Raw genomic sequence first — 27196 nt, 5'->3', positions numbered from 1 at the left:
CACACAGGAAATTTTAGAAAGAAAGGTTGGAATGCTTTTCAGAACTATTGTAGGAAGATCAGGCAACAGAACTGACAACTTAAAACTTAAAATGTTTTAGGATTTTTTTCATTGATCCTCAATCCAAGATCCATCATAATACTGGCTAACATACTGTAAACATTTGTCAAAGATGTTATTTCATTCAGCAGATAAAATAAATTTGGTATCCCTTCTACCTTTACTTACCAAACTATGTATGATGTATTGTACATGGCTATATTCCATTGAGTTAATGATTGGAGATATATTCTGTAACTGAAACAAATGTAGCTGATACACCATAGAAAGCATGATGGCTTGCTACAACAACTTCTCTGCATGTGATTGCAACAAACTGCAGAGTTGTGGACACACCACGGCATATCACAAAGTCCCGCCATGGACTTTGTCTATACTTCTTGCTGTGTCAGTAAAGCAGTCAGCATAATCAAAGACTTCACCCATCAAAGACATTCTCTCTTCTTCCCTCTTCTATTAGGCAGAAAATACAAAAGCCTAAAAGCATGCACCACCAGGATTAACAGCTTCTACTCCACTGTTAGAAGACTATTAAATAGTTTCTTAGTCCAATAAGATTAACTTTTTATCTCACAATCTACCTTGTTTAGCTGCAATGCACTTTCTTTGTTGCTTTTATTTTGGTTCTGCATTGTCCTACCCCAATGCACTGTGTAATGATCTGATCTGTACAAACAGTAAGCAAGACAAGCTTTTCACTGTACCATTGTACATGTGACAATAATACACCAATTCCAATTCCATGAATATACTATCTATGAATATTCATTACTCAATATCTCTAAACATGAAGGAGAATTCCACTCAGATTGATGATCTGAAGGTAGAACTGCATCTTCTATTCTAAAAGGAGAGAATATTTTAAATGCATTAACTGATGTGTACATGTATTTTAAAATATGTATATAAATAATAGTATTTCATATCATTATTGGAAAAAGTAAGTGCAAAATAAAATTGCGATGCTTTTGAAACATGCTATGGGCAGAATTTCATGTTTTAAAATCTATCCTGAAATCTGAACTAATGGGATGCTGAATATACCTCAACAGGATTAAAATACCTTCAAAATCATAAATTTCAAAATCCTATTTGAAGTATTTTCTTAAATTAGTAACTGTAAAATATTGACCAGTCACATGGCAAAATGGCTCAATGTTACTAAAGGAATTAGATTTTTCTCTATTACATACAAACCCAAAATATAACAGATTTTATTCTCAGACAGTATATACACAATACAAACTGTAAATACAAAAGTCATAATGCATTTAGCAATCCTTTATTGAAGATAACAAGGTGGTTATGATCACTGTATTGTATGAAACATCACAAATATCATACAGGGAATATACTATAGTCAGTACAGGGAAGGACCAGAGTCGACAGTCCGTGTACAGTAAGAAACCACTTCGACACTCTTCATCCCATCCTCAAACAACCCCATAATCTCAACAAAGGGTCAAACACCTGTTAACATCATCTTCTTCAGGACATTTTTATTATTGTAGCTAAAATCTAGTGAATAAATAAAAACACGGGCAATAATCATACTCTCTAGGCCAAGAATCATACCTACACAATGAACTAAATGATTGGGGCAGCTGGTTGGAGGCACCAGTGTTCAAAAGGGTGTATGGTAACAGGCAGCTTTCCAGCATAAGGACTTAATGAGGGGAAAAAATCAAAGTTAAGAGAAATACAAATGAATTCCATTGTATACAAATCCAATCAGCAACACTCATTAGTATGTTTCAATCACAATTCAGGGCAGCTCTCAACAGTACACCATCCACTGACTGGCTGAATCATTTAAATCTTACAAGGCATCCATAGCATGTGTTTTCTGTACAAGTGGATACATTCATTGCTCTCTCTGCCCTCATATGCCGCTCAAATCCCCTACCCCTCAACCATTAGCTTAAACCAAACTTTAGTACATGCACAGCTCAAATTTACTCAGTTAAAATTGTGTTATTGCAGAAATATAAATCAAACCAAGAATCTTCAGTACCTTAAAAGACAGCCACTCTGTACCATGCCCATTCCACAATGAATGAAAAGAAAAATCACTGAACAAAATTAAGAAACATATTTGTAAAGCTTAAATTCACAATAGAATATTTTAAATTGCATTTATAAATCTATGTGATCTCTAGTTTTATAATTGTTAATGCAAACAATTCTCTTTTGCAAAACTATACCCCAGTTTACACAAGGCTGTGTCTTTATTTCTGCTGCAAATCAATGATACTAATAGAAAACCACATGTAGAACAAAATCACAATTTACAATATAGTGTGAGAAAGGCAAATTTTATAGCGATATTTTCAACTTCTGCAATAATGAGTGGGATGTCTGAAGCAAATGACAATTGACATAGAAGCATAAATTAATCGATTCAATTTTGTCCAAAGGTTCTGCTTAGCAAGAGCTTAAAATCTACACATGCTTTAAAATCATAAGGGAACTTTACCATACATTTGCTCCATTTATTGCCAAATGCAATGTTATCTTCAAGCAAGCAGTAGACAACATATACTGCATATCGGACAGCTGAGAAAACTGAGTATTTGGTAGTACAGCAGAAATCGGTGAAGAATTACACGAAATAAATTTCTACAGCATTCTGCTCACTGCATGTTCCCTCTGGGCCTGAGATAGGTGCAGAAGCTCTCAACCTTGAACCTTGCAATCAAGTAACGCCTTATACAGCAATTTGTACATGCTCATGTCCGGCGAGTTAGATTTAAATTAACAGTACTCAGTGCATCTTCCAAATTAAACTAGAAATCCATGCACCTCAGGTACTTTTATTACATCTGCTACAGCATCACCATTCCTTTAGGCAACAAGATGAGTATAGATGCAATCAGTAAGTCTGAGGCAATCAACAAAATACTGTTTTACAGGAAGATGCGTGAGAGTGGCAATATTAGAATATGCAAAAAAAATGAACAAATGGTGTATAATTCTAACAATTAAGTTCCTCCTGCCCTTCTGACAAAATGACTTTAAAAGAAGATCCTTTGGATTTTTAATTTCCCTTGTAGTAAATAAAAGGTGTGTGAACGAAGGTTTCTTCCATATTTCAAACCAGGAAATTCTTAGCGATTTTAGCTTATTAACTACCAGGGGTCTTCAAGATCTGCGGAACCCTGTGAGAAACAAAACAATACTATTACATTTACATTCTCCACCATGTGCACTAAAGTTTTGTAACTGCCTTGCAAATTTCAAATACAAAAGTAAAGGCATTATGTTCGTTTAAGAAGCAGGAACAGGTGAGCTAAAGCAACAGACCTTGTCTTAATACTGGATACATAGCAGTGAAAATCTATCAGCAGAAAAAATTAACCTCTTGCTTGGGAAGGGTGTGGGGTGCATGGAAAAAAGAAACAAAGCTCAAACTGATGGACAACTTATGAAACGATTTAAGACACAATCAATAATTCAATTATTTTTAAAATTTGCATTAATTTAAATACTGGTCATTGCTATATCAAAAACAAATTTGATTGCACTAATTTCAGTGTAAACTCATTTGTGAAGGGATGTGAAAAGATTTCTGAACAGAACTAAAGATTACATTCAAACCAACCTAATTTAGGGTCATCATATAGTAAATTTTATGTATTGCACTGTACTACTGCAAAACAGATTTCACAACATATGCCAGTGATAATAAACCTGATTCTGATTCTAAATCTTAGAGTATCTTTGTTCTTCATCAATCTATAACGTGTTTTCACCTTTCTCTAAAACACTAGCTTGGGTGCCAGACAAGAATATGTAAAATAGCTAATCACCCAATTGCAAATTGAAAATTAGGATGGAGTTACACCATTTTGATAGCAGTACTATAATATAATCAAGATAATAATCAGTAATAACCAAACATTAATTTACAATAAAATTTTTGGTTCGTTCCTCAGAATAACTGACAGATTTTAAATATTCAATGAACACATTAGCCTTTTGCTTTAAACTTGTGATATGGATGCTTGACGATCTGCTTGCTCTTATAATAGTCCCAAATATTGCAAATATAAAATACATTATTCTGTACTTTGATTCCAGTCTCTACTATGCAGTCTCTGTAATTTTGATGAAATAATGAAGGCATAAAGAAAATTAGTTGTTTTGTGTAGAATATTGTTTTAAAATTTAGCAGTAAATTCAAATGCAAATTTTAGATCGAAACCTGTTGGTCAAATTTTAAAAATAATCAGAAGTTCACAAAATACAAAAATTTAACACCCGAAATAAAAGCTACTTTCTTCTAATCATAGCAGACACTAGAATATGCATATCAAAAAAACCAGATCTCTGAAACCAGCAGTTTTTGAATCTTAGATAAATTCTTTATGTACACTAAGTACAATATCTAACATCAGCCTAAACTGTACAAGATAGTAACAACATGCTAGAAATTCAAGAGTCGGGGGAAGAAGTGAATGTTGTCATTATTATTAAGGAGATTGTACTTTGGAAGCTGAAAGGTCTGAATGTGGATAAAGTACTTGGACTAGATGGACTATGCCTTAGGGTTCTGAAAGAGGTGGCTGAAAAGATGATGGAGGCACTAGTAGTGATTTTTCAAGACTCAATGGAGACAGGAATGGTTCCAGAAGACTGCAAAATCACAAATGTCACCCTACTCTTTAAGGTAGAGAGGCAAAAGACTGGAAATTATAGGCCAGTAAGCCCGACTTCAGAGATCGGCAAGATGTTAGGATCCATTATTAAGGATAAAATGCCTTAGTTCTTGGGAGCATATGGTAAAATAGCCTGAAGTCAGTATGTCTTCCTTGAGGGTAGATCTTGCTGAAAATATCTGCTGGAATTCTTTGCAGGAATAGCAAGCAGGATAGACAAAGGAGAGTCAGTGGATATGGTTGACTTGGACTTTCAGAACGCCTTTGACAACACTTTACATGAGGCTGCTAAGAAAAGTAGGAGCTCATGTTAGCTCAAGAGAGGAAAGGAACCAGCATGGTCAGAAGATTGACTGACTGGCAGAAGGCAAAGAATGGGAATAAAGGGGGCCTCTCTTGGCCGACTACCAGTGGCCAAGGGTGTTCTGCAGGTGTTGGTGTTGGGACCACTACTTTTCACATTACATGTTAATGATTTGGATGATGGAACTGATGAAATCATAGCCTTGTCTGTGGAAGATCCAGTAATAGATGAAAGAGCAGATATGGTTAAGGAAGCAAGGAGTCTGGAGAAGCACTTGTAGACAGGTTGGGATTCCATGGGTGAAGTAGTGTCAGATGGAATGCAGTGAATTGCATGCTCATGGTAGAAGAAATAAAAGCACTAACTTTTCTAAATGAGATTTGAAAATCAGAGGTGCAGAGGGACTTGGGAGTCCTAGTGCACAATTCCCTAACTGTTAACTTGCAGGTTGAGTTGGTAATAAGGAAATGCTGGTATTCATTTCCAGAGGACAAGAATACAAAAGCAAAGATGTTATGTTGTCATGTTATAATGCGTTGCTCAGACCACATACAGAGTATTCTGAGCAGTTTTGGATTCCATATCTTAGGATATGGAGGAGTTGGAGGTTCATGATGAAAGGGTTAATATATGAAAAGTATTTGATTGTTCTGCTATTTAATGCTGGGTAGAATGGATGTGGAGAGGATGCTTCCAGTAGTGACAGACTCTACTGGGCAACATTCGTACCACTGCCCATGAAAAGCAGAATGAGCTGCCTCAACGACCATCACCCAGTTGCACTCCATTGAGTGTGATGAAGTGCTTTGAGAAGTCAATTAACTCCTGCTGAAGCAAGGACCTGGACTCATTGTAATTTGCTTATCGCCACAAGAAGTTCACAGCAGATACAATCTTATTGGCTCTCCACTCAGCCTTAACCACCTGCACAATAGCAATACCCATTGTTTATTGATTACAGTGGTGTTTATTGACTATAGCTCAGTGTTCATTGCTCATCTCAGTACAAATCAACAAGCTCCAAAACGTAGGCCTCTGTAACAGGATCCAGGACTTCCTTGCCAGGAGACCACACTCATTGTGGATCATAAATAACATCTCCTCACTGACAATCAACACTGGTGCACCTCAAGGATGTGTGCTTGGCTCACTGCTCTACTTTACAGCCACTACCGTGTGGCCAGGCAGAGGTCAAATGGCATCTATAAATTGGCTATTGTTGGCAAAATTTCAGACTGTGACAAAAAGGCATACAGGAGTGAAATAGATCAGCTTGTACTCAAGGTCACTGAATACAATAATCTTGTATTCAATGCAAGACCAAGGAATCAGTTGTGGACTTCAGGAAAAGTCAGTCAAGGGAACACACACCTCACTGAGGGATCAGCAGTGGAAAGGGTGAGCAGTTTCAAATTCTCGGGTGTTAACATCTCTGAAGATCTATCCTGGACCCAAGATACTGATGCAACTACAAATATGGCACGTCAGCAGCTATGTTTCATCTAAAGTTTGAGGAGAATTGGAATGACACCAAAGACTCGAGCTAATTTCTACAGATATACCGCGGGGAGCATTCTAACTGGTTACATCACTGTCTGGTATGGAATGCCACAGTACAGGCTCTGAAAATGCTGCAGAAGTTGTGAGCTCAGTCATCTCCTTCATAGGCACTAGCCTCTCCAGCATTGAGGACATCTTTAAAAGCAGAAGCCTCAAAAAGGCTGTGTCCATCATTAAATATCCCCATTATCCAGGACATGCCACATTCTCATTGCTGCCATCAAGGGGGTGGTACAGGCCTGAAGACACACACTCAGGAACAGCTTCTTCTCCTCCGGATTAGATTTCTGAATGGCTAATAAACCCATGTTCACTACCTCCAATTTTTTGCCCTCTTTTTGCACTAATTATTTAATTAAAAAAATTAAAATATGTATAATTTATAGATTTTTATTATTATGTATTGCAATATACTGCTACTGCAAAAAAAGATTTCACAAAATGTCCCAGTAATATTAAAGCTGATTATGATTCTAGGATCAGAGGACACAGCCTCAGAATAAAAGGATTGCTTTTTAGTGCAGAGATGAGGAGGAATTTCTTTAGCCAGTGGGGTGAATCTGTGGAATTTACTGCCACAAATGGCTGCAGGGGCTAAATCGGTAATTTTAAAGCAGGGGTTGAGAGGTCCTTAATTAGTAATGGTGTCAAAGGTTACAGGGAGAAGGTAGGAGAATGGGGTTCAAATTGACAAATAAATCAGCCATCATTGAATGATGCAGCAGACTTGATGGAACGGATGGTCTAATTCTGCTCCAATGTCATTCGGTCTGATGATCTTAAAAATGACCAACTTACATCTTCATCAGAACTAACCCAATACAAAAACAAATGTGAAAGCGTTCATTTAGAATATGCAATAATATTTTTTTGTGGCAACCTGAGCATTATACCCCATGATTCGACAAGGATCCTCCAAGTCAAAGATATTCATGTAATCAAGTTTATCTTTTGAATAAAGCTTTAATTTATATTGAAAAGCTATGTGTAGAAAGCATGATACACTTAACATTCATTTAAGTGTTATTGGCATGTACAAAATGACGCTTTTAATTAAGAATTTAGAAAAACAAACTGGGGTGCATTGAAATAATATTTTCCCGCAAAGCTAATTTTTTTAAAAATGCAATTGCAATCTCTAGATAAATCACTTGCCAAATGTAAAACATAACCAGTTGGTTTCATGTTTTATTTGTAATCATTTATTGAGGTGAACAAAGCAGATCCAAATTAACTTGTAATGAGCGATTTGAACAATGGTCCAGACATACTGTAAAGCTTTATTAGACACTTAAAACACACATATCTCCTCTCTCACTGAATACTGCAAAAGGAACATACCACGAGGGACAGTTTACAATTAACTAACATTTATACTAAACCATGGTATCAATGTCATAAGCATCTTTCCAGAATCATGCATTTACTACATTTACAATTTCACAACCAAAATTAATGTGCTACAGATAGGTTTTGAAAATTAGCTGTCATTGCATAGGCTTTTATGGTAACCAAACAACAAAAATTGAAATTACAAGCACAAAACACAATAAAACATGCAAAGAGATCATAAACTCATGCAGTGTTATAAATTATAACAGTTGATACACAATGCTGGAAGCGTGAGCTTTTAAGGCATTTCTTATTTATTACTACATCTTCATCAGTTCAGTTTACATCCTTAGGACGATTCTCCTCATCTGTTCGCAACCTGGTCTCTGATTCTCTAGCAGGCATAACTGCAGTAGAAAAAGCTTGCTCGGTAGTACTTGCTTCCCCCTGGATCTGAGCTAGCCTGTAATTAGCCAGCATCTCCTCCATTAGGTGACGGTAGTTCCCCCTATGATTAATTCTCAATTGTCTGAGTGTCTCGAGCAATTTGCCCAGTCTTGTTCCCCCTTCATCTGCTCCAGTAGGGTCCTTTTCAAGATTTAATACCCCAGTGTGAGTAAACAGCCTATGATAATTTTTTGGACTATCAAACACACAAATTAATCAATTCTTTAAAAGTGGTTACAGTTAATAAATATTCAAATCATTTTTATGACTACCTTTGAAGTTACACCTGTGCAATATAAAGATAAGCTGCTTCTATTATTAGAAATTAGCAAAATAAGTTAAAAAAAGTCTTAGGTCCTACATTATTGTGCCCCTTTAATCTCTGAATAACTTTCAAATGGTACTAATACCAAAAAGGAACCAGCATAGTGTAATTGTATATTTAATCAATATGAAAAGGCTTGAAATATTTTAAACTTATTCAACAGTGCTAAAAACAATTTCATGAAAAATCAGTTTTTAATATTTGTGTTTAAAACTGAGCAGCTTTCAGGTTACTTTAAAATGAAATTTGCCTTGGCATGCTTATTCAATTCCTTTAATTTTTGTAATATATTTTTACTTCCATATTGTGCAGATATTTCCAAAGACAACTTTACGAATTTGTATATTAAACTGAAGTTAGTCCACAGTATAGTACTGCACACAGTTTTAATGATCATATACGAATATGATAGCACAAGAAAGGGCAATGGGATTTACAATAACTTTGCAGGATTGGAAAATATTAGTCATGAAAGACTAACAATGGTGGCTTTGATTTCTTTGCCGAAGACACAGCTTACAGGGGATTTAATTAACGTATAATTATGGAAGACCCAGTTGAGGTGAATTAGAATATATTACCTCAGCAATCAATAACTGGAGCGAGGGGACATGCATACAAGGTAACAGATAAAAAACTACAGGAATATTATCTATATGTTGATGACCATGGCAAGGGGTCTAAGACACAATTTCTAAATTAAAGAGGTCATGATTGAGCAAATCCTTTGAAGACCATAAAAAGATTAAGAATAATCTTCAATAGCCATCAGGAGAACAAAGAGAAGGTTTAATAGATCTGGCAAGTAAGGTTAAGGAAAATTTAAAAGGTTATACAGCTATATTAAAGACAGAAGGGTGAACGGAGCAAGTAGAATCAGCAGGGCCACCCATGTCTTGAGCAGCAGCAACAGGGTGGCATCTTCAAAGAACATTTCTTCTCATTGTTTATTGAAGAGAAAACCATGTTTGCTAAGTGTTAAGGGAAACTGGAAGAGATGTTTTGGAAGAAATTCACATCACCACGGAGGAGCATTTACAGCCTTATAGGGCATTAAGTTGCACAAAGCACCCCTGCCCCATGGTCTGACAAAATGCATCCTCAGACTTTGTAGGAAGCTAGAGTAGAAATTGAATCAGAATCAGATTTAGTATCATTGGCGTATGTCATGAAACTTGTTGACTTTATGGCAGAGTACAATACAATACATATTTATAGGGGAAAAAATCTAAATTATAACAAGTATATATATTAAACAGTTAAATTTAAAAAGTCATGCAAAAATAGAAATAATGAAGTAGTGAGTGGGTTCAATGTCCAGTCAGAAATCACGATGACAGAGGGGAAGAAGCTGTTCCAGAATCATTGAATATGTGCCTTCATGCTTATGTACATCCCCTCTGATGGTAGCAATGAGAACAAGGCATGACTTGGGTGATGGGGGTCCTTAGGTGATAAGGGAAACTAGTGGTGTTTTGGAGGAAATTCATAAGTGTGCGTCTGTGGGCTCTTGCAGAGATATTTGTATCCTCTCATTAGCTACGAGTGATTTTCCCAAAGACTGGAAGGTGACTAATATTCTGTTTTTAAAAAAAGGATTGAAAAAACAAGCCAAGGAACTACAGGCTGGGCAGCCTGACATCAGCAGTTGAGAAGTTACTGTAGGGAATTCTGAGGGCCAAAATTTACCAGCATTTGGATCAAAAGAGTCTGATTAAGAGCAGTCTTTATGCAAAGAAAGTCATGCTTGGTGGATTTTTTGAAGAATTCTTTGATGAGGCAGTAGATGTAATCTAGTTGGACGTTAACAAGGCCGCAATATGGTAGGCTGGTCTGGAAGGTTAGGCCCCTTGGAATGCTAGCAGGCTCAGAGGTAGGAAGCAGAAAGTGGTGATTGAAGGTTGTTTCTTGGAACGAAGTACAGTGACTAGTGACATGCCACAGGGGTCAGTGTTGGGACTCCTATTATTTATATAAATGATTTAGGCGCAAAATGTGCAAGGCTTGTAGATGATACCAAATTAAGAGGTGTTATTGATAGTGAAGGTTTTTGCAAATCACAGGGGGATCTTGATCAGTTAGGGAAGTGGGCCAAGGAGTGCCAACTGAATTTCAATGCAGTTAAGTGCAAAGTGAAGCATTTTATTTATTTAGGGATACAGGGCAGAGTAGGCCCTTCAAGCCACAGTGCCCCAGAAACTTGCAAGCTGATTAACCTAACCTAATCATGGGCCAATTTACAATGACCAATTAACCTACCCGGACTGTGGGAGGAGAATGGAGGACAGAACTCCCACGCATTCCACAGGGAGGGAGTACAGAGATTTCTTACAGAATGGCACTGGAACTAAACTCTGAAATGCCCCGAGCTGTAATTGCATCGTGCTAATGCTACCATGGCACAGACAGTCAATGCAGCGAGGAACTGAAAGTATGAATGGTAGGGCACAAGGGGATGTAATGGAACAGCAGGATTCAGGAGTACAAGTGCATGTAGTTCGTTGACAAAGGTGTCATATGTAAACTGGGTGATGATAAAGCTGTTTTAGTACGATGGCCTTCATCAGTCAGGACACTCAGTTGGGACATTATCTTGCAGCTGTACATGTCACTGATGAGGCTGCGCTTAAGAGTACTGAGCACAATTTTGGTCATCCTTTTGTAGGAAAGCTGTGGTTAAATTGGAATTAGTTTAGAAAATAGTTATGAGAAAGTTGCCAGGACTAGAAAGCTTTATTCCCTGGAATGTAGAATATTACAGAAATATTTAAAATTATGAGAGGCCTAGATAAGGTGGATGGTAATAGTCCTTTCCTCAGGGCAGGGGAGACCAAAACTAAGGGGCACAAATTTAGGATCAATGGAGAAAAGTTTAAAAGGTACCTGAGAGGTGACCTTTACCACAGAGGATGGTGAGTATATGGAACGAGCTGCCAGAAGAAGAGAAAGATACAAGTACAATAGAATTAATTAAGAAGCTCTTGGAGGAGTTAGCCTCAGAGCGTTATGTGTTGAACACATGAAATTGGGACTAGCTGGATGAGCACCGTGGTCAGCACGAACATGTGTCAAAGGCTCTGTATCTGTGCTGTATTAATACATGACCATCACTAAAGACATAGAGCATAAAGTTAAGGGAACTATGCAGAACCTTTCTAAGATACTGACTGAACTTACTGAAGATACTGACTGAACAGTTGCCATAATACCGATCAATGATTGATCAGAGAAACTGGGCTTGTTTTCTTCAGAGTGAAGGGAAACCCGATAGAAGTAGACAAAATGATGAGAGGTTTGGAAAGAGTATTTAGTACGAAATTGTTCTCTTTGGTGGAGGGCTTGAGTTCTAGTCACAGGAATAAAATACTGAATTACTAGTTGCACAATCTAAACGTTATTAGTGTGGTTGGAATCTGGAATGTGTTGTTTGACAGGTGGAGTGGAAGTAGGTTCCATTGGAGCTTTCAAGAAGAAACTGGATAGTCATGAAAAATTGCAAGGCAATGAATTAGGGTTCAATGGGAATTGCTCTGGTAAAGAGCCATCACTGATAGTGACAGGATATGTAGCTTCTTTTCATGTTGTCTCCACTGCAAATAAGAGTGAATAAATGAATAAACAAGCTTCTCTAAAAATACTAAAATACCCATTAGGTTTTTGTACTGAGTAAATTATTAAAAGCCCTGATTACAGATATTATCACATTTCATTACCTTCTGTGAAGCAGATCTGTATTATTAATGTCGGGGAGGGGGACTTTTAGAAATTTGACCTGGCACTATTAGAAAAGGTACCATGGTATTTGTTTCAGTTCTATAACAATGATTAAAACAGCTATTCATTATGTACTATAGCATTATGAGAACATGTTTTCAATGATGATCACATTAGTCTTCAGAGCTATCTCGTTTAGTCCATCTGCATCATGGCAGTAATACTGAACTAAAACTGCATTATGCTATACTTGTATTACCTGCAGATACAAGTACCACATTTGCATAATTACTAGTTCACAGTAATTATTACAGCCATATGCAACCTGAAGAATATTTACATAATGTTTGGGCAAACAGGTAACAATAACTCCAAAAACTCAGGAGAAAATAAACACGCCATTCTGCACTTTCGGCTTAAGCATTAAATGGATATTATGTTAAAAGGTTATATCATTTCAGGAAAATATTACAAGGGTTTTAAAATACTGTATTCATTTTAAAATTTAGGTCCATTTGCTCTAAACTGCAAGTGCAAAAGACTCCGAACATCTTTAATTCAACTTCCTAAGTCATCTGCACATCACAGATCAGAGTGCAACTTTTTATTATTTGCTTTTGAAACATTCGGATTCTTTCATGGAAGTTTCATCCTCGCTTCTTCTAAACATTTTGACATCGATAGTCAATTAACATAAGTGAATATACGCTAATACTTAAACTTTTTTTGTAACTTATTGGGAAGGCAGATGTGGCTAATTGCATTTTGATGAGGAAATAAAAGAACAATACACCCAAATATCTTCATTGGACACAATCCATATGTATTAATTAATAACATAATTATAATTGTTTTTAAGCAACTGTAGTAAAAATGTGAGGAATTAAATTTTGATCATTGTGAGCTGTTTAATGGCTTATTAAACCATGATTAAAGATTTTTAGCAAATTGTACAGAGCTAACAAAACATTTGTGAAGCACATTTACCTGTAAGCATACAAGACGTTTCTGGTAGACACACTAAAAGCAACATAACTCATAATAACACCTGTGGCTCCTTAGCAATTTCTACTGGATGACATTAATAAATGCACGTGCTTGGTAAAAGAATCTTGGGAAATCCTAGTGAAATTATTATACATATACATTTTGTACCAAATTATGCTCATCAAAATGATGAATGCCAGGATTAGAAAAAGAATTTTCACTTAACTAGCATGCAATCAGATGTGAACTAAAGTTGCTCAATTGGAAAACAACATGCATCAATCCAGGCTTGGAAAGAACACAATGATATAACCATATAACAATTACAGCACAAAAACAGGTCATCTCGGCCCTTCTAGTCCATGCTGAACACTTACTCTCACCTAGTCCCACCGATCACACTCAGCCCATAACCCTCCCATTCCTTTCCTGTCCATATACCTATCCAAATTTTTTTAAATGACAAAATCAAACCTGCCTCTACCACATCTACTGGAAGCTCATTCCACACAGCTACCACTCTCTGAGTAAAGAAGTTCCTCCTCGTGTTACCCCTAAACTTTTGCCCCCTAACTCTCAACTCATGTCCTCTTGTTTAAATCTCCCCTACACTCAATGGAAAATGCCTATCCACATCAACTCTATCTATCCCCCTCATAATTTTAAATACCTCTATCAAGTCTCCCATCAACCTTCTACGCTCCAAAGAATATAACTTTAAGGAATTCTCAGTTCCTGCACCTGCTTCTGAGTAAGGTGCTATATTCCACACATTTTGTCCTAAATTCTAGACTGCAGTGTGGTGAGGAACTATACTACTTACAAACTATCTGTCGATACACCAATTTCATTTTGTATTCCTCAACTTGAATTCTGCAAGTTACTTTCCCTTTAAAGCACATTCGCTTCTTTCAATTGAGGATGGTAATGCCCTCTATGTGTACTTAATCTATGCTGATGACCTCTTTTAAACGCCGCCCATCTCAAGCTTTGAGATGTTCAAGGGGAAAGTAAAAATTTAGTACATAAAGAGAAAATAATGGGGCAAATGTAGAAAAGAATGCAAAAGTTCTCTACTAGCTTAAAATCAGTAAGCATGTAGAAGACGTGAAGCCGATGAGGGAACAAATAAATTTATTTATGAAAGCGGGTAATAAACGAGTACTTCACCAAAGTAAATGGTACTAAAGTCTCGGCAAAAAAGATTTCAAATGATAATCTGAAAATTATCAGTGTAAGTAGTTTGTGGATAGCATTAATGGGAATTATTCCCATTTAAAAAAGCATGGCTTTTTATGGGTCAGGTAATACCTTACAAAATTGATTTGATTTTTTTCTTTTAAAAAAGTAGGTTAAGAAGATGATTAATGAGAACAGGGCAGTGGTTATTGTCCACACGGACTTCAGTAAGGTAGTTGGTCTCTAATGGAGGGTTGACTAAGAAAATTATTACATGGGATCTATGGAGAGTTCGTAGACTGGATTCAAAATAGGCTTGGCCATAAAAATTGAGGGTAATAGTGGAAAGATGTGATTCTGAATGGAGTTTGGTGACCAATGATGGTCTGCAAGGATCAATACTGGAACCCCTCTTGTTTGCAATATATAAATGACATGGGACAAAAATGCGGATAGGCCGACTTGCAAGTTTGCAGATGATGCAAAAATTGGAAGAGTTGTGCATAACGAAGAAAGTTGTCAAAGAATACAGCAGGATATATTTTAGTTGCTAATGTGGATAGGGAAAAGGGAGATGGAATTTGATCCAAGTGTGAAGTTTTGCACATTGAGGCCAAATGTAAGGGGAAAGAATACAGTAAATGGCATCTTTACAAGGAGCAGTGATATACAGATGCATATGGGGTACAAATCCATTGTTCCCTAACAGTGCAACACAAGTAGATCAAGTGATAAAGGCAGCATCAATGAGGCTTTCATTGGTTGGGCCTCAGGAAATTATGCAGAAACTATATAAAACATTGCTTCAGCCTCAGTTGAAGTATTGTGTGTACTTCTGGTTGCCAAATTACAGAGGCTCACCAGGATGTTGGTTGGACTACAGAGTATTTACTATAATGAAAGTTTGGACAAATTTAGGTTGTTTGATCTGGAGGATTGAAAAGCAGGGGGCAAGCTGATTAAAGAATATAAAATTATTTGAGACAAAGGATGGTCAAGAGTCTTTTGTAGAGTAGAAATGTTAAATATACAGTTGCAAGAAAAAGTTTGTGAACCCTTTGCAACTACAGGTAGTCCCCGAGTTACAAACATCCGACTTACGGACAACTTGTACTTACGAACCAAGGAAGGAGAACGTGTCCACCATTTTAAGTCGGATCGCAATGCCGCCTACCATTTTAAGTCATTGCCGTTGACATTGTGTTGAGTGTGTAACTTTGTATTTGGCTTAAATTTTTCTTAGCAAGATTCACTCTGATTTCCTCCCCCCGCACCCCCCCCCCCCCCCCCCCCGTTCCGGTTGGCTGGTGGTGCAGAGAGATCAGCACCGGGCTCGAGAACGCATGTTCCCGAGTTCAATCCAGTGACAGACTGCTCCCGTGCCAGGTTGATGTCGATCCAGTGACTCCCGTACTATCCGTGCCGGGTTGATGTCGAGCTCACAACTCGACCTTGTAAAAAAAACTGCCACCTCCAGTTTAAATTCCCACGCGGAATATTGTGGAGGATCAAATACAGTACCCAAACCCAGTACAGCCCCCACTTGTCCCATTTAGCCTGCGCGAACCTCAGAAGCCGGCAGAGTTTGGGACCCGCCGCCCACAGTGTTTCTGTTCCGTTGATGGGAAGCGATTGCAATTGAAAATAAAGTGGAAATATTAAAGTGTTTGGAAAGAGGTGATTGGTCATTGGAAAAGTGTTAGGCTACAGTCAGTCAACGATCGGAACAATTTTAAAGGATAAAGTGAGAATAATGGAGCATGTGAAAGGCCCTGCCCCAATGAAAGCTACAATTAGTACTAAGCAACGCAGTGGTTTAACTATTGTAATACATACGTTTCTTAAGTGTTTTATATGCATAGTAAGGTAAAATATATACTATATACTAAGACAAACGTTTGACTAACTGACGCTAAATAATACCGATGTACTTGTTCCGACTTACGTATAAATCCGACTTAAAGACGGATCCAGGAACGGAACTCCTACGTAACCCGGGGGCTGCCTGTACCTGGTTTTCTGCATTAATCACTCATAGAATGTGATCTTATCTTCAGTTAAGACACGCTAATAGACAAATACAATCTGTATGAACTAATAAAAGACAATTGCATTTTTCATGTCTTTATTGAATACATGAAAAAGTATGTGAACCCTTGTATTTAATAACCGGTAGAACCTCCTTTAGCAGTAATAATGTTGTTTCCTGTAGCTGCTAATCAGACTAGCACAACAGTGAGGAGGAATTTTAAACTATTCCTCCATACAAAACTGGTTGAGTTCATATTTCTGGGAGACCATGCATGAATAGCCCTCGTCAGGTCATGCCACAGCATCTCGATTGGGTTAAGCTCTGGACTCCGACTTGGCCATTCCAAAACATAAATTTTCTTCATTTTAAACCATTCTGTTGTTGATTTACTCTTGTGTGTTGGATCATTGTCTTTTTGCATCATCCACCTTCTATTCAGTTTCAGATGATGGGCCGCTACCCTGACATTTTCCTGTAAAGTATCTTGTTCCTTCAACAATTGCAAGCTGTCCAGGCCCTGTGGCAGCCCCAAGCCATGATGCTCCTTCCATCATGCTTCACAGTTGGGATGAGGTTTTAGTGTTGGTGTGTAATACCCTTTTTCCTCCAAACATAGCAGTATGCATTTCTGCCAAAGGGTTCAACTTTTGTCTCATCTGTCCAGAGAACGTTGTTCCAGGAACGTTGTGGAACATCCAGGTCGTCTTTTGCAAACTTGAGACATACAGCAATGTTTTTTCTGGAGAGCAATGGTTTCCTCCGTGGTGTACTTCCATGACCACCATTTTTGTTTAGTGTTTTTATTATAGTGGGCTCACGAACAGAGACTTTAGCAAGTTCAAGAGATTTCTGCAGGTCTTTTCCTGTTACCCTTGGGTTCTTTTTCATCTCTTTTAGCATTGCATATTGTGCTTGATGAAATCTTTGCAGGATGCCCAGTCCTTGGGAAAGGAGCAATAGTACTGAACTTCCTCTATTTGTAGACAATTTCTCTTATTGTGGATTGATGAATACTCAGGTCTTTAGAAATTCTTTTTTAGCCTTTTTCCTCGAAATGTATCTCTACATTTCTTCTTCTAAGGTCCTCTAAAAGTTGTTTGGATCAAGGCATGGTGCACATAAACAGATCTTTTTGAGAAGACCAGGCTCTGTCAGTAACCTGACTTTGTGTGTCTTTTTTTTAAATACAGAGCAGGGCCCCTCTACAATCCACACCTCCAATCTCATCAGATTGACTGGAACATCTGACTCCAAATAGCTTTTGTAGAAGGCATCATGCCAGAGGTTCACATACTTTTTGGAACCTAGACTGTGACTGTTTAGATGGTGTACTCAGCATTGACAAGAAATAGTATAATTGTTTGTGTGTTAATGCAGAGAACCAGATTATTGCAAAAGAGTTCACAAACTTTTTCTTGCAACTGTAGCTTTAAAGTGAAAGGTAGAAAGTTTAAAGGAGGTTTTTGGGGTAAGCTTTTTTTATATATAGAGGGTGGCAAATGTCTAGGACACACTGCCAGGGGTGAAAACAGACATGATAGAGGACAGGGAGGGGAGGACTATGGGTCCTGTACAGACAGAAAGGTCTGATTTAAACTATTGTGGCTGGCACATATATTACACCATTAGACCGTAACACATAGGAGCAGAATTAGGCCGTTTGGCACATTGAGTCTGCTCCACCATTCAATCCTGGTTGATCCTTTCTTTTCCCTCCTCAGCCCCACTCCCAGCCTTCTCCCTGTAACTTTTCATGCTGTGGCCAATTAGGAACCTATCATTCTTCGCCTTAAATACACCCAGCAATGTGGTCTCCACAGCTGCCTGTAACAAATTCCACAAATTCACCAACCCCTGGTGAAAAAAATTTCCTCACATCTCTATTTTAAATGGACACCCCTCTATCCTGAGGCTGTGCCCTCTTGTTATAGACTCCCACATCATGGCGAACATCCTTTCTACATCTACTGTCTAGACCTTTCAACATTCAAAAGATTTCAATGAGATTCCACACCCCCCCATCCTTCTAAGTTCCAGCAAGTACAGACCCAGAGCCACCAAACATTCCTCTCATGATAACCCTTTCATTCCCAGAATTATTCTTGTGAACCTCCTCTAGACCTGCTCCAAAGTCAGCACATCTTTTTTTAGATGAGGAAACCAAAACTGTTCATAATACTCAAGGCAGGGCCTCACCAGTGCCTTAGCATCACATCCCTGCTCTTATATTCTAGACTTTTTGAAATGAATGCTGATATTGCATTTGCCTTCCTCTACCTGCAAGTTAACCTTTAGTGTGTTCTGCACAAGGACTCTCAAGTCCTTTTGCATTTCAGATTTTTGGATTTTCTCTCCTTTTAGAAAATAGTCTGCACATTTATTTCTTCTACCAAAGTGCATGACCATGCATTTTCCAACACTGTATTTCATTTACCACTCTCTTGCCCATTCTCCTAATCAGTCTAAGTCCTTCTGTAGCTTTCCTGTTTCCTCAACACCACCTCTACCAATCTTCAAATCATCTGCAAGCTTGGCAATAAAGCTACCTATTCCATCATCTAAATCATCGATATACAGCTTAAAAAGAAGAGGTCCCAACCCCGGTGGAACACCACCAGTCACTGGCAGCCAACCAGACAAGGATTATTTTATTGCCATTCACTGCCTCCTACCAATCAGTCAATGCTCTAACCATGCCAGTAACTTTCCTGTAATACCATGGCTTCTTAACACTTAGTAAGCAGCCTCATGTGAGGCACCTTGGCAAAGACCTTCTGAAAATCCAAATATACAACATCCTCTGCATCCCCTTTATCTATCCTACTTGTAATCTCCTCAAATAATTCCAACAGGTTCGTCAGGCAAGATTTTTCCCTTAAGGAAACTTTGCTGATTTTGTTCCATCTTTCCTGTGTCACCAAGTACTCCTTAACCTCCGACATCTTCCCAACCACTAAGGTCAGGCTAAATATAATTTCCTTTTAGCTGCCTCCCTCCTTTCTTAAAGAGTGGAGTGACATTTGCAATTTTCCAGTCCATGGAGCCATGCCAGAGTCCAATAATTCTTGAAAGATCATTACTAATGCCTCCACAATTTCTACCACTACCTCTTTCAGAAACCTCGGGTGCAGTTCAAATGTCAAGATGTCAAGGGTCAAAGGGCCTGTTCCTGTACTGTACTGTTCTATATTCTATGCTGAGTAGACTGCTTCATTAACTGAGTTGCAGCAAATACATTATTCAACCATTTTTGAACATCTACTACACTTGTTCATGTGACATTTGGTAGTTGGGGAAAAGAGAATTCCTGGGTCAATCAGGAAGCAGCTGATGAAAATGGCCCAAACACCTGTTGCAATATTTTCAGGCCAAGATTTAAAGAGTTCATTATTTTTCCCAAACCTTTCATTACTTCTGAGAAACATCCATCAATTTGAAACATTAGCTTAATTTCTCTCTCCCCAGATGCTACCTGGTTCATATAAATACTACCAGCATAGCAGCACACACAAAATGCTGAAGGGACTCAGCAGGCCAGACAGCATCAACAGAAAAAAGTTGATGTTTCGGGGTGAGACCCTTCATCAGGACTGAAGGAAACAAAAATGATGAGGAGTCAGAGTTAGAAGGTGGGGGGGGGGAGGGAGGAGGAGAAGAAGAAAGACAAGGTGCTCGGTGAAACTGGGGTGGGATGGTGAAGTAAAGAGCTGGGAAGTTGATTGGTGAAAGAGGTGATGGGCAGGTAAGGAAGGAGATTAAATGAGAGAGGAAAATGCTGAAGGAGGTGGGGGGGGGGATTTCATTATTGGAAGTTCAAGAGATCAATGTTCATGCCAGCAGGTTGGACTACCCAGACAGAATATAATGTGTTGATCCTCCAACCTGATTTCCAGCATAGTGTGTTTATAAGTCAAGCACACAAGTGCTAGTTCCATCTACTAATTCACCCCAAATGTATGTTTTCTTTTGGCCTTCCATATTGAAAACAGTTAATGACAATTATTCTGCATACAACCAAAGTGCAATCAAAACTAGAGAAATTCACAAGTACGCTATTTGTAGAAAAAAATGCATTAGGAATTATAATTATTGTTTAATGTGGCATATATTGATATTCTTGGAATTTTTTAAGGGGTCAAAACAAGAACATGACATTCATTAAATGCATCTTACATGAGTGCATATATTGGTGAACTAACCCAAGATCTGGCTTGCTATGTCAGCTGCTTTAAATTTAGCCTGTCATACTAACTCAGATGTTAGATACTTTCCCAAAGTTGGGCTGGGGGCGTCTAAAGTAAAAGTATACAGTTAATGGCAGCACCCTTAACAGAGGGATATTGTAGACCAACCGCATACCTTCCTGAAATTAACTATGCAAGTATAGCATGCTAGGCTTTGGTAGTTGAAAAAGTTTCAATATACATGTGACAAATGAACCTAATCTCTGTAAACAAATGCTTTGTCAGATGTATTTGGCAAATGAAATAAACTGAGGCCTGTCAATTTATTCAACTGATTTCAAATGATAGGGGTTCAAACTTTCCTACTTTGCCTGGAAAAGTAGCATTTATTATTATCCAGTTCTTTATTTAAAAAAAATACTGTTCAAATGTATGTTCTGGTAGCATAATATTAAGCCGCCCAATTAACTGCTTGAAACCAAACATTTTGAATGCAGAAAATCTAAAATAGAACAGACACTGCTGAATATACATGGCAGATCAGGTAGCAGCTGAGAAGAAAGAAATGCAGTTAATAATTTAGGTTGGCATTCTTTCAGCAAAACTAATGAAAAGTTAAAAGTTTCTTTTAAAGTTTGAATGATTAAAAACTCTGCAGTGAAGTTCTGATGGACTTCAGACTTTACCACTCAAACTTCAAATAAGTTTTTCCTTCTAACTTTCATCAATTCTCCTGAAAGAACTTATCCCGGAAACACTAAGGCCATTTCTCTCTCCACAAATGAGATACTCTGTTGAAATACCTCCAGCACCTTTTGATTTACACATGCTGTAGCATATTAAAGTTGTTGTGGCAGATTAAGATCACTCTTTTGACACTGTTACCTGAATTCCAATGCAAATTAGAAGTAAGTTTAAACAATTTTCACTAAAATTCTTAAAGGGGAGTATAGCACTGCCAATAAGCTGGTAACATTCAACAATCTAATTTATAGATTCTGCCAAGTGAGAAGTTTCAGGAAGGTACAATAGGAAGAGATAGGGTCTTTTAAGAGTTTCTTGGATAGGTACATGGAGCTTAGAAAAATAGAGGGCTATGGGTAACGCTAGGTAATTTCTAAAGTAAGTACATGTTCAGCACAGCATTGTGGGCCGAAGGGCCTATATTGTGCCGTAGGTTTTCTAAGTTTCTATGTTAGATAAAAGAACATTTTTTCACATATCTAGGCTGATGTGAGTATATAAGACTTTATACCAGTATTCACAGTCTGTCAGAAGTAGAAGTTTTCCCTTCCTTAAGATTCACTAATCTTGATGAGCATAATTCATTGAAAATATTTTGAAAGGATTGACTTTTCACACTTCATGTCTTCTATAAATTTTTATACCTTCCAATATTTTTATTTTAGTTTCACCAATTAATAAGAATGTGTTTATACATTTCAAATTATTTTTTCATCAAAAATGCAGAATTTATGCAAAAAATATTTATCTTGGCCAAAATTATCTATTTTGCTACATATTAAGGATATGTATCAGAATACTTTATCATAAGAATCTTTATGCCAAGCAAATGTTTAGATTAAAAATGTAATCAAATAGGGGAGAGTGGAAACATTGCAGTCAACATTTTACGTTACGTACATTCTAATCCAGAATAAACTTCTGGATCTATTTTGTGAATTAACTGTATATGCATAAGAAAATAAAGCTCACCCCATCATCATCCCTGTGTGGATTCAGTCTATTATAAACAGCTTCTATCACACTGCGCCTAAAAGGATTATGGAAACACAAACAATTAAACTTGTAACAAAATGTAAAGAGGTATTAAGCCATGATATCTAGTGTAAAAGAAAGTCGACAGTTAAACATGAGCTGTTTCTTTTTTGGTAGCTCATTTAACATATTTTCCACTGACTGATATTTCTCCCCATTGAGAATGAATATTACAGAAAATGGCACAAGAATCTGAGAATTTAATAAGATGCTTCACTTCTGTGTGAAACAGACTTGACCGCATTACATATGACACAGAAAATGATTTGCCCCTTGCGACTCATCAGTCATCAGATCTATATCCCCGATAGGGTTAAGAACAATGGAATTAATAAGGTGGAATACAATACTTAAGATGAAAGTATGTTATCAATATCAGCTGACATTGATCATGTGGAGGACTTGAGTGAGAAGGGGAATTCAATGGACAAAGAATATGATGTCATAAACATAAGCATGGCAAAGCAACTACAGAATACTTGAGAGAAATCAGACCAGCTGGGACAAAGTATTAAACAAAATGGCCCAGCAGGCCACAAAATGGCAGGCAACCTCAATCCTAGTTACAAAATTCTCCATAAACTTAAAAGCATACACCTGGAAGACAAGGGAGAAGTTTATTGTAACAATCTGAGGAGAAAAAGATTAAAATTGAAGAACATATGGGTAAAAAAGCCAAAGTAGGCCATGAGGCTCCTCATACCTTTCATCATTTAAAAGCTAAAGATATTATTATCTCATTCTTGAATATAAAGTTGACTAAGACACCATGAGCCTCTCATCTGCAGAATCCACTATAGCTGGGTGAACAAAGTACATCTCATCTATGTCCAGATTGGCCATGCTTGAGATTTGAACTTAGTATGAACATACCAGCTGGAGGAAAAATCAACTTCACATCTAACCTGACCATCCCCAAAAGAACTGTATGTATTTCAAAGAGATTATCTGTCATTCTTCCAAACATTAGAGAGTATACACCAGTTGTTTAATTTTCCCCATCACAAACTTTTATTAAGACAGACAGACATACATACTTTACAGATCCCGAGGGAAATTGGGTTTTGTTACAGTCACACCAACCAAGAATAGTGTAGAAATAAAGCAATACAAAACCATAAATAATTAAATAATAAGTAAATTATTCCAAGTGGAAATAAGTCCAGGACCAGCCTATTGGCTCAGGGTGTCTGACACTCTGAGGGAAGAGCTGTAAAGTTTGATGGCCACAGGCAGGAATGACTTCCTATGACGCTCAGTGTCGCATTTCGATGGAATGAGTCTTTGGCTGAACGTACTCCTATGCCTAACCAGTACATTATGGAGTGGATGGGAGACATTGTCCAAGATGGCATGCAACTTGGACAGCATCCTCTTTTCAGACACCACCATCAGAGAGTCCAGTTCCACCCCTACAACATCACTAGCCTTATGAATGAGTTTGTTGATTCTGTTGGTGTTTGCTACTCTCAGCCTGCTGCCCCAGCACACAACAGCAAACATGATAGCACTGGCCACCACAGACTCATAAAACATCCTCAGCAACGTCCAGCAGATGTTAAAGGACCTCAGTCTCCTCAGGAAGTAGAGACGGCTCTGACCCTTCTTGTAGACAGCCTCAGTGTTCTTTGACCAGTCCAGTTTATTGTCAATTCGTGTCCCCAGGTATTTGTAATCCTCCACAATGTCCACACTGACCCCTTGGATGGAAACAGGAGTTACCGGTGCCTTTGCCCCCCCTCAGGTCCACCACCAGCTCCTTAGTCTTTTTCACACTAAGCTGCAGATGATTCTACTCACACCATGTGACAAAGTTTCCCACCTTAGCCCTGTACTCCTTCTCATCTCCCTTGCTGATACATTCAACTATGGAACAGTCATCAGAAAACTTCCGAAGATGGCAAGACACTGTGCAGTAGTTGAAGTCCAAGGTGTAGATGGTGAAGAGAAAGGGAGACAGGACAGTCCCCTGTGGAGCCCCAGTGCTGCTGACACACAGTGTTGCAAGCACACGTACTGTGATCTGCCAGTCAGGTAATCAATAATCCATGACACCAGGGAAACATCCACCTGCATCACTGTCAGCTTCTCACCCAGCAGAGCAGGGCAGATGGTGTTGAACACACTGGAGAAGTCAAATAACATGACCCTCACAGTGCTCGCCAGCTTGTGCAGGTGGGCGTAGATACCATGCCAGGAATTGGACTGTTAATTTTTAACAGTATTGCTTCAATCCAATTTTTTTTTAAATGTAGGGAGGTCAAACCTGTATATGTCACATAGAGTTACACAAGGGTCCTATATCATTGCAGCAGGATGTCTTTATTCTTATCATGAAACATTCTGGCAATACTAACCATCTGCCTGTGTATCTCCATTAACCTGAACAATAATCCTTTCAGTCCTGACATTCCGTCGTGGAGCAGCTGAATAATTTTTACGAATTTCCTCAGGCATCTGTAATGTCTCAGGATGATCCAGACAGCCTCCCTGTTTACAGTGTCAAATGCCTTTGCCAGGTCAATGAAGACAAGGCTTGTTCTGCTCGATGCACTTCTCCTTGACTTGCCTCAGGGCAAATGTAAACAACTTCAAATACTTGGGAAGCATCATCTCGAGTGTTGGGACTTTGGGCAAAGAAACTGACTCCAGGATCAGCAAGCCCAGCCAGGCTCTAGAGAGGCTGTGTACCAGAGTGCTCAATCAACACAACATCTACATCTCCACAAAGTTGAAAGTCTACAGAGCTGTGGTCATCCCTTCTCTCCTATATGGATGTGAGACCTGGACTCTGTACCTACGACACATCAAACAATTGGAGAAATTTCACATGCATGCTCTCCGCTCCATCCTTGGCATTCGTTGACAAGACCGTGTCTCCAATCTGGAGATCTTGGATTGCACAGAGTCCACCAGCACTGAGTCCCTGATCATCAGAGTCCAGATGCGGTGGGTGGGACACGTCATCAGAATGGACTACCACCGTATGCCTCGCCAGTTGCTCTATGGTGAACTGGAGACCAGAAAGAGATCTCAAGGTAGTCTACTCAAGTGCTACAAAGACGCTGTGAAGGAAACTCTCGCTACTGTGACATCCAGCCAAGGGAACTAGAAGCTGCGGCTGCTGACAAACCCGCTGGTGAGCCCTGTGCTATGAAGCCAACACTAGTTTTGAAGACAGACACTGCCAGAAAGTGATGGAAAACTGTGAGCGGCGTAACGGAACAGCAGCCACAATTATTACAATGGACTTCCAGTGCCCCCATTGTGCTAGACTCTGCACTTCCAGACTGGGATTGCAGAGCCACCTCCATGTTCACAGATGAACTGCACAACAGCGTGTCTACTTTGAATCTGAAGGACTACCACTAAGTAATCCTTTCAGTCTCTCAACATCTAAGCTACTTTTTCTTACCCAAACAGATGACAGAGTACTTTTGCGTATTGTATCCCATTTGACACATGCTTGCCCATTCATGCAGCAAGACTTCATGGAGTCTGTAAGTGAGGCCAGCTTAGCCTCTTACCGTGGAAATAACCTATTTCTGCTGTTTTTCATCCAGTAAACATCCTTAATCCATTCCAGTATTTCATCTCTAATGTTACTTTCTGATTTTGTTTATTAACCTCTTCCACAGTAGCCTACAAGGGCCCTCTGAAAGTCCAAATGCACTCCTAAACTGGTATGGCTGAATCTACTCTGCTAAATCCAATATTAAAATTCAGAACACTCACAACCCTCAGAGCAGAATTTCCTCTCATTTTTTCATTAATTGGACAACCCTTATTTTAAAATTGTCATGCCTCATTCTAGATTTGCTCACAAGAGGTAACATGCTCAACATCAGCATATCAAGATTCCTCAAGAATTTTGTATTAATCAATTTGCTCCTCACTCTTTTAAACCTCTGCTGATACAAGTCAAGCCTGTTCAACCTTTTTTCATAAAATAATCACATTCCAGTTATCAGTCAGGAAACTCTCTATGAAATGTTTCCAATACATTTACATGCTTACTTTAAAAAAGACCAATACAATACACCATATGTAGTCTCACCAATGTCCAAGGTAACTGAGGCAGAATATCTCGACATTTGTATTCAGTTACTCTAGCAATGAATGATAACATTTTGTTAGCCTTCCTAATTATTTGTGGGTCTGAGAGTTAGGAGATGAAGCAGCATGACAGGGTCTAAGAGCAATATTCCTGATTGACTAATTGTGAGACACATTAGCTAATAGAAGGAAGGTATTATAACCATTACAGAAACATGGCTAAAGGAGGATCAGGTTAGCAGCTTGATGTTCCAGGGTACTGATGCTTTCAGTGAGATAGAGGTGAAGGTGGAGAAGTTACATTTCTGAATAAGTGGAACATCACAATGAAATTACTGAAGGATCATCCGGTGAGGCTTTAATAGGTGGAACTGAGAACTAAGAACAGAATGAACCCTTTCTTGGGCTGTACTTTAAACCTCTGAATTAGTCAACAGGAATTGGGGAGAATAAGTATGTGGGGACATTGTGGAGAGCTATAAGAATAAGGTTGCGATAGTTGGGGATATTAACTTACAAACAGACTGGAACTGCTGCATTAAGGGCTTAACTGGGGTGAAGATTGTGCAGTATGTTCAG

The 27196-nt window shown here is 38.3% G+C and overlaps 1 protein-coding gene across 11 annotated transcripts in view; it reads right to left on the bottom strand.

The window, feature by feature from the left end:
* Nucleotides 1-1326: 1326 nt before the first annotated feature.
* ppm1ba (protein phosphatase, Mg2+/Mn2+ dependent, 1Ba) overlaps nucleotides 1327-27196 on the bottom strand; it is a 211829-nt gene continuing 185959 nt past the window's right edge. For 7 of the 11 annotated variants that reach the window (XM_059985720.1, XM_059985719.1, XM_059985722.1 and 4 more), the window contains 2 exons: nucleotides 22499-22556; nucleotides 7679-8502 (listed from right to left, as the gene is read on the bottom strand). In XM_059985720.1, coding sequence (XP_059841703.1) covers nucleotides 8251-8502; nucleotides 22499-22556 — 310 coding nt within the window. In that variant the 3' untranslated portion in view covers nucleotides 7679-8250. Of the gene's footprint in view, nucleotides 3219-7677; nucleotides 8503-22465; nucleotides 22557-27196 lie in introns of those variants that run through there. The other 4 variants (XM_059985728.1, XM_059985725.1, XM_059985718.1 and 1 more) reach the window with 4 other exon arrangements.

The sequence above is a fragment of the Hypanus sabinus genome, chromosome 12 (genome assembly GCF_030144855.1).
Source record: "Hypanus sabinus isolate sHypSab1 chromosome 12, sHypSab1.hap1, whole genome shotgun sequence".
Taxonomy (NCBI): domain Eukaryota; kingdom Metazoa; phylum Chordata; class Chondrichthyes; order Myliobatiformes; family Dasyatidae; genus Hypanus; species Hypanus sabinus.
The sequence above is the reverse complement of the archived record's forward strand: the minus strand, read 5'-3'. Positions and strand labels throughout refer to the sequence as shown.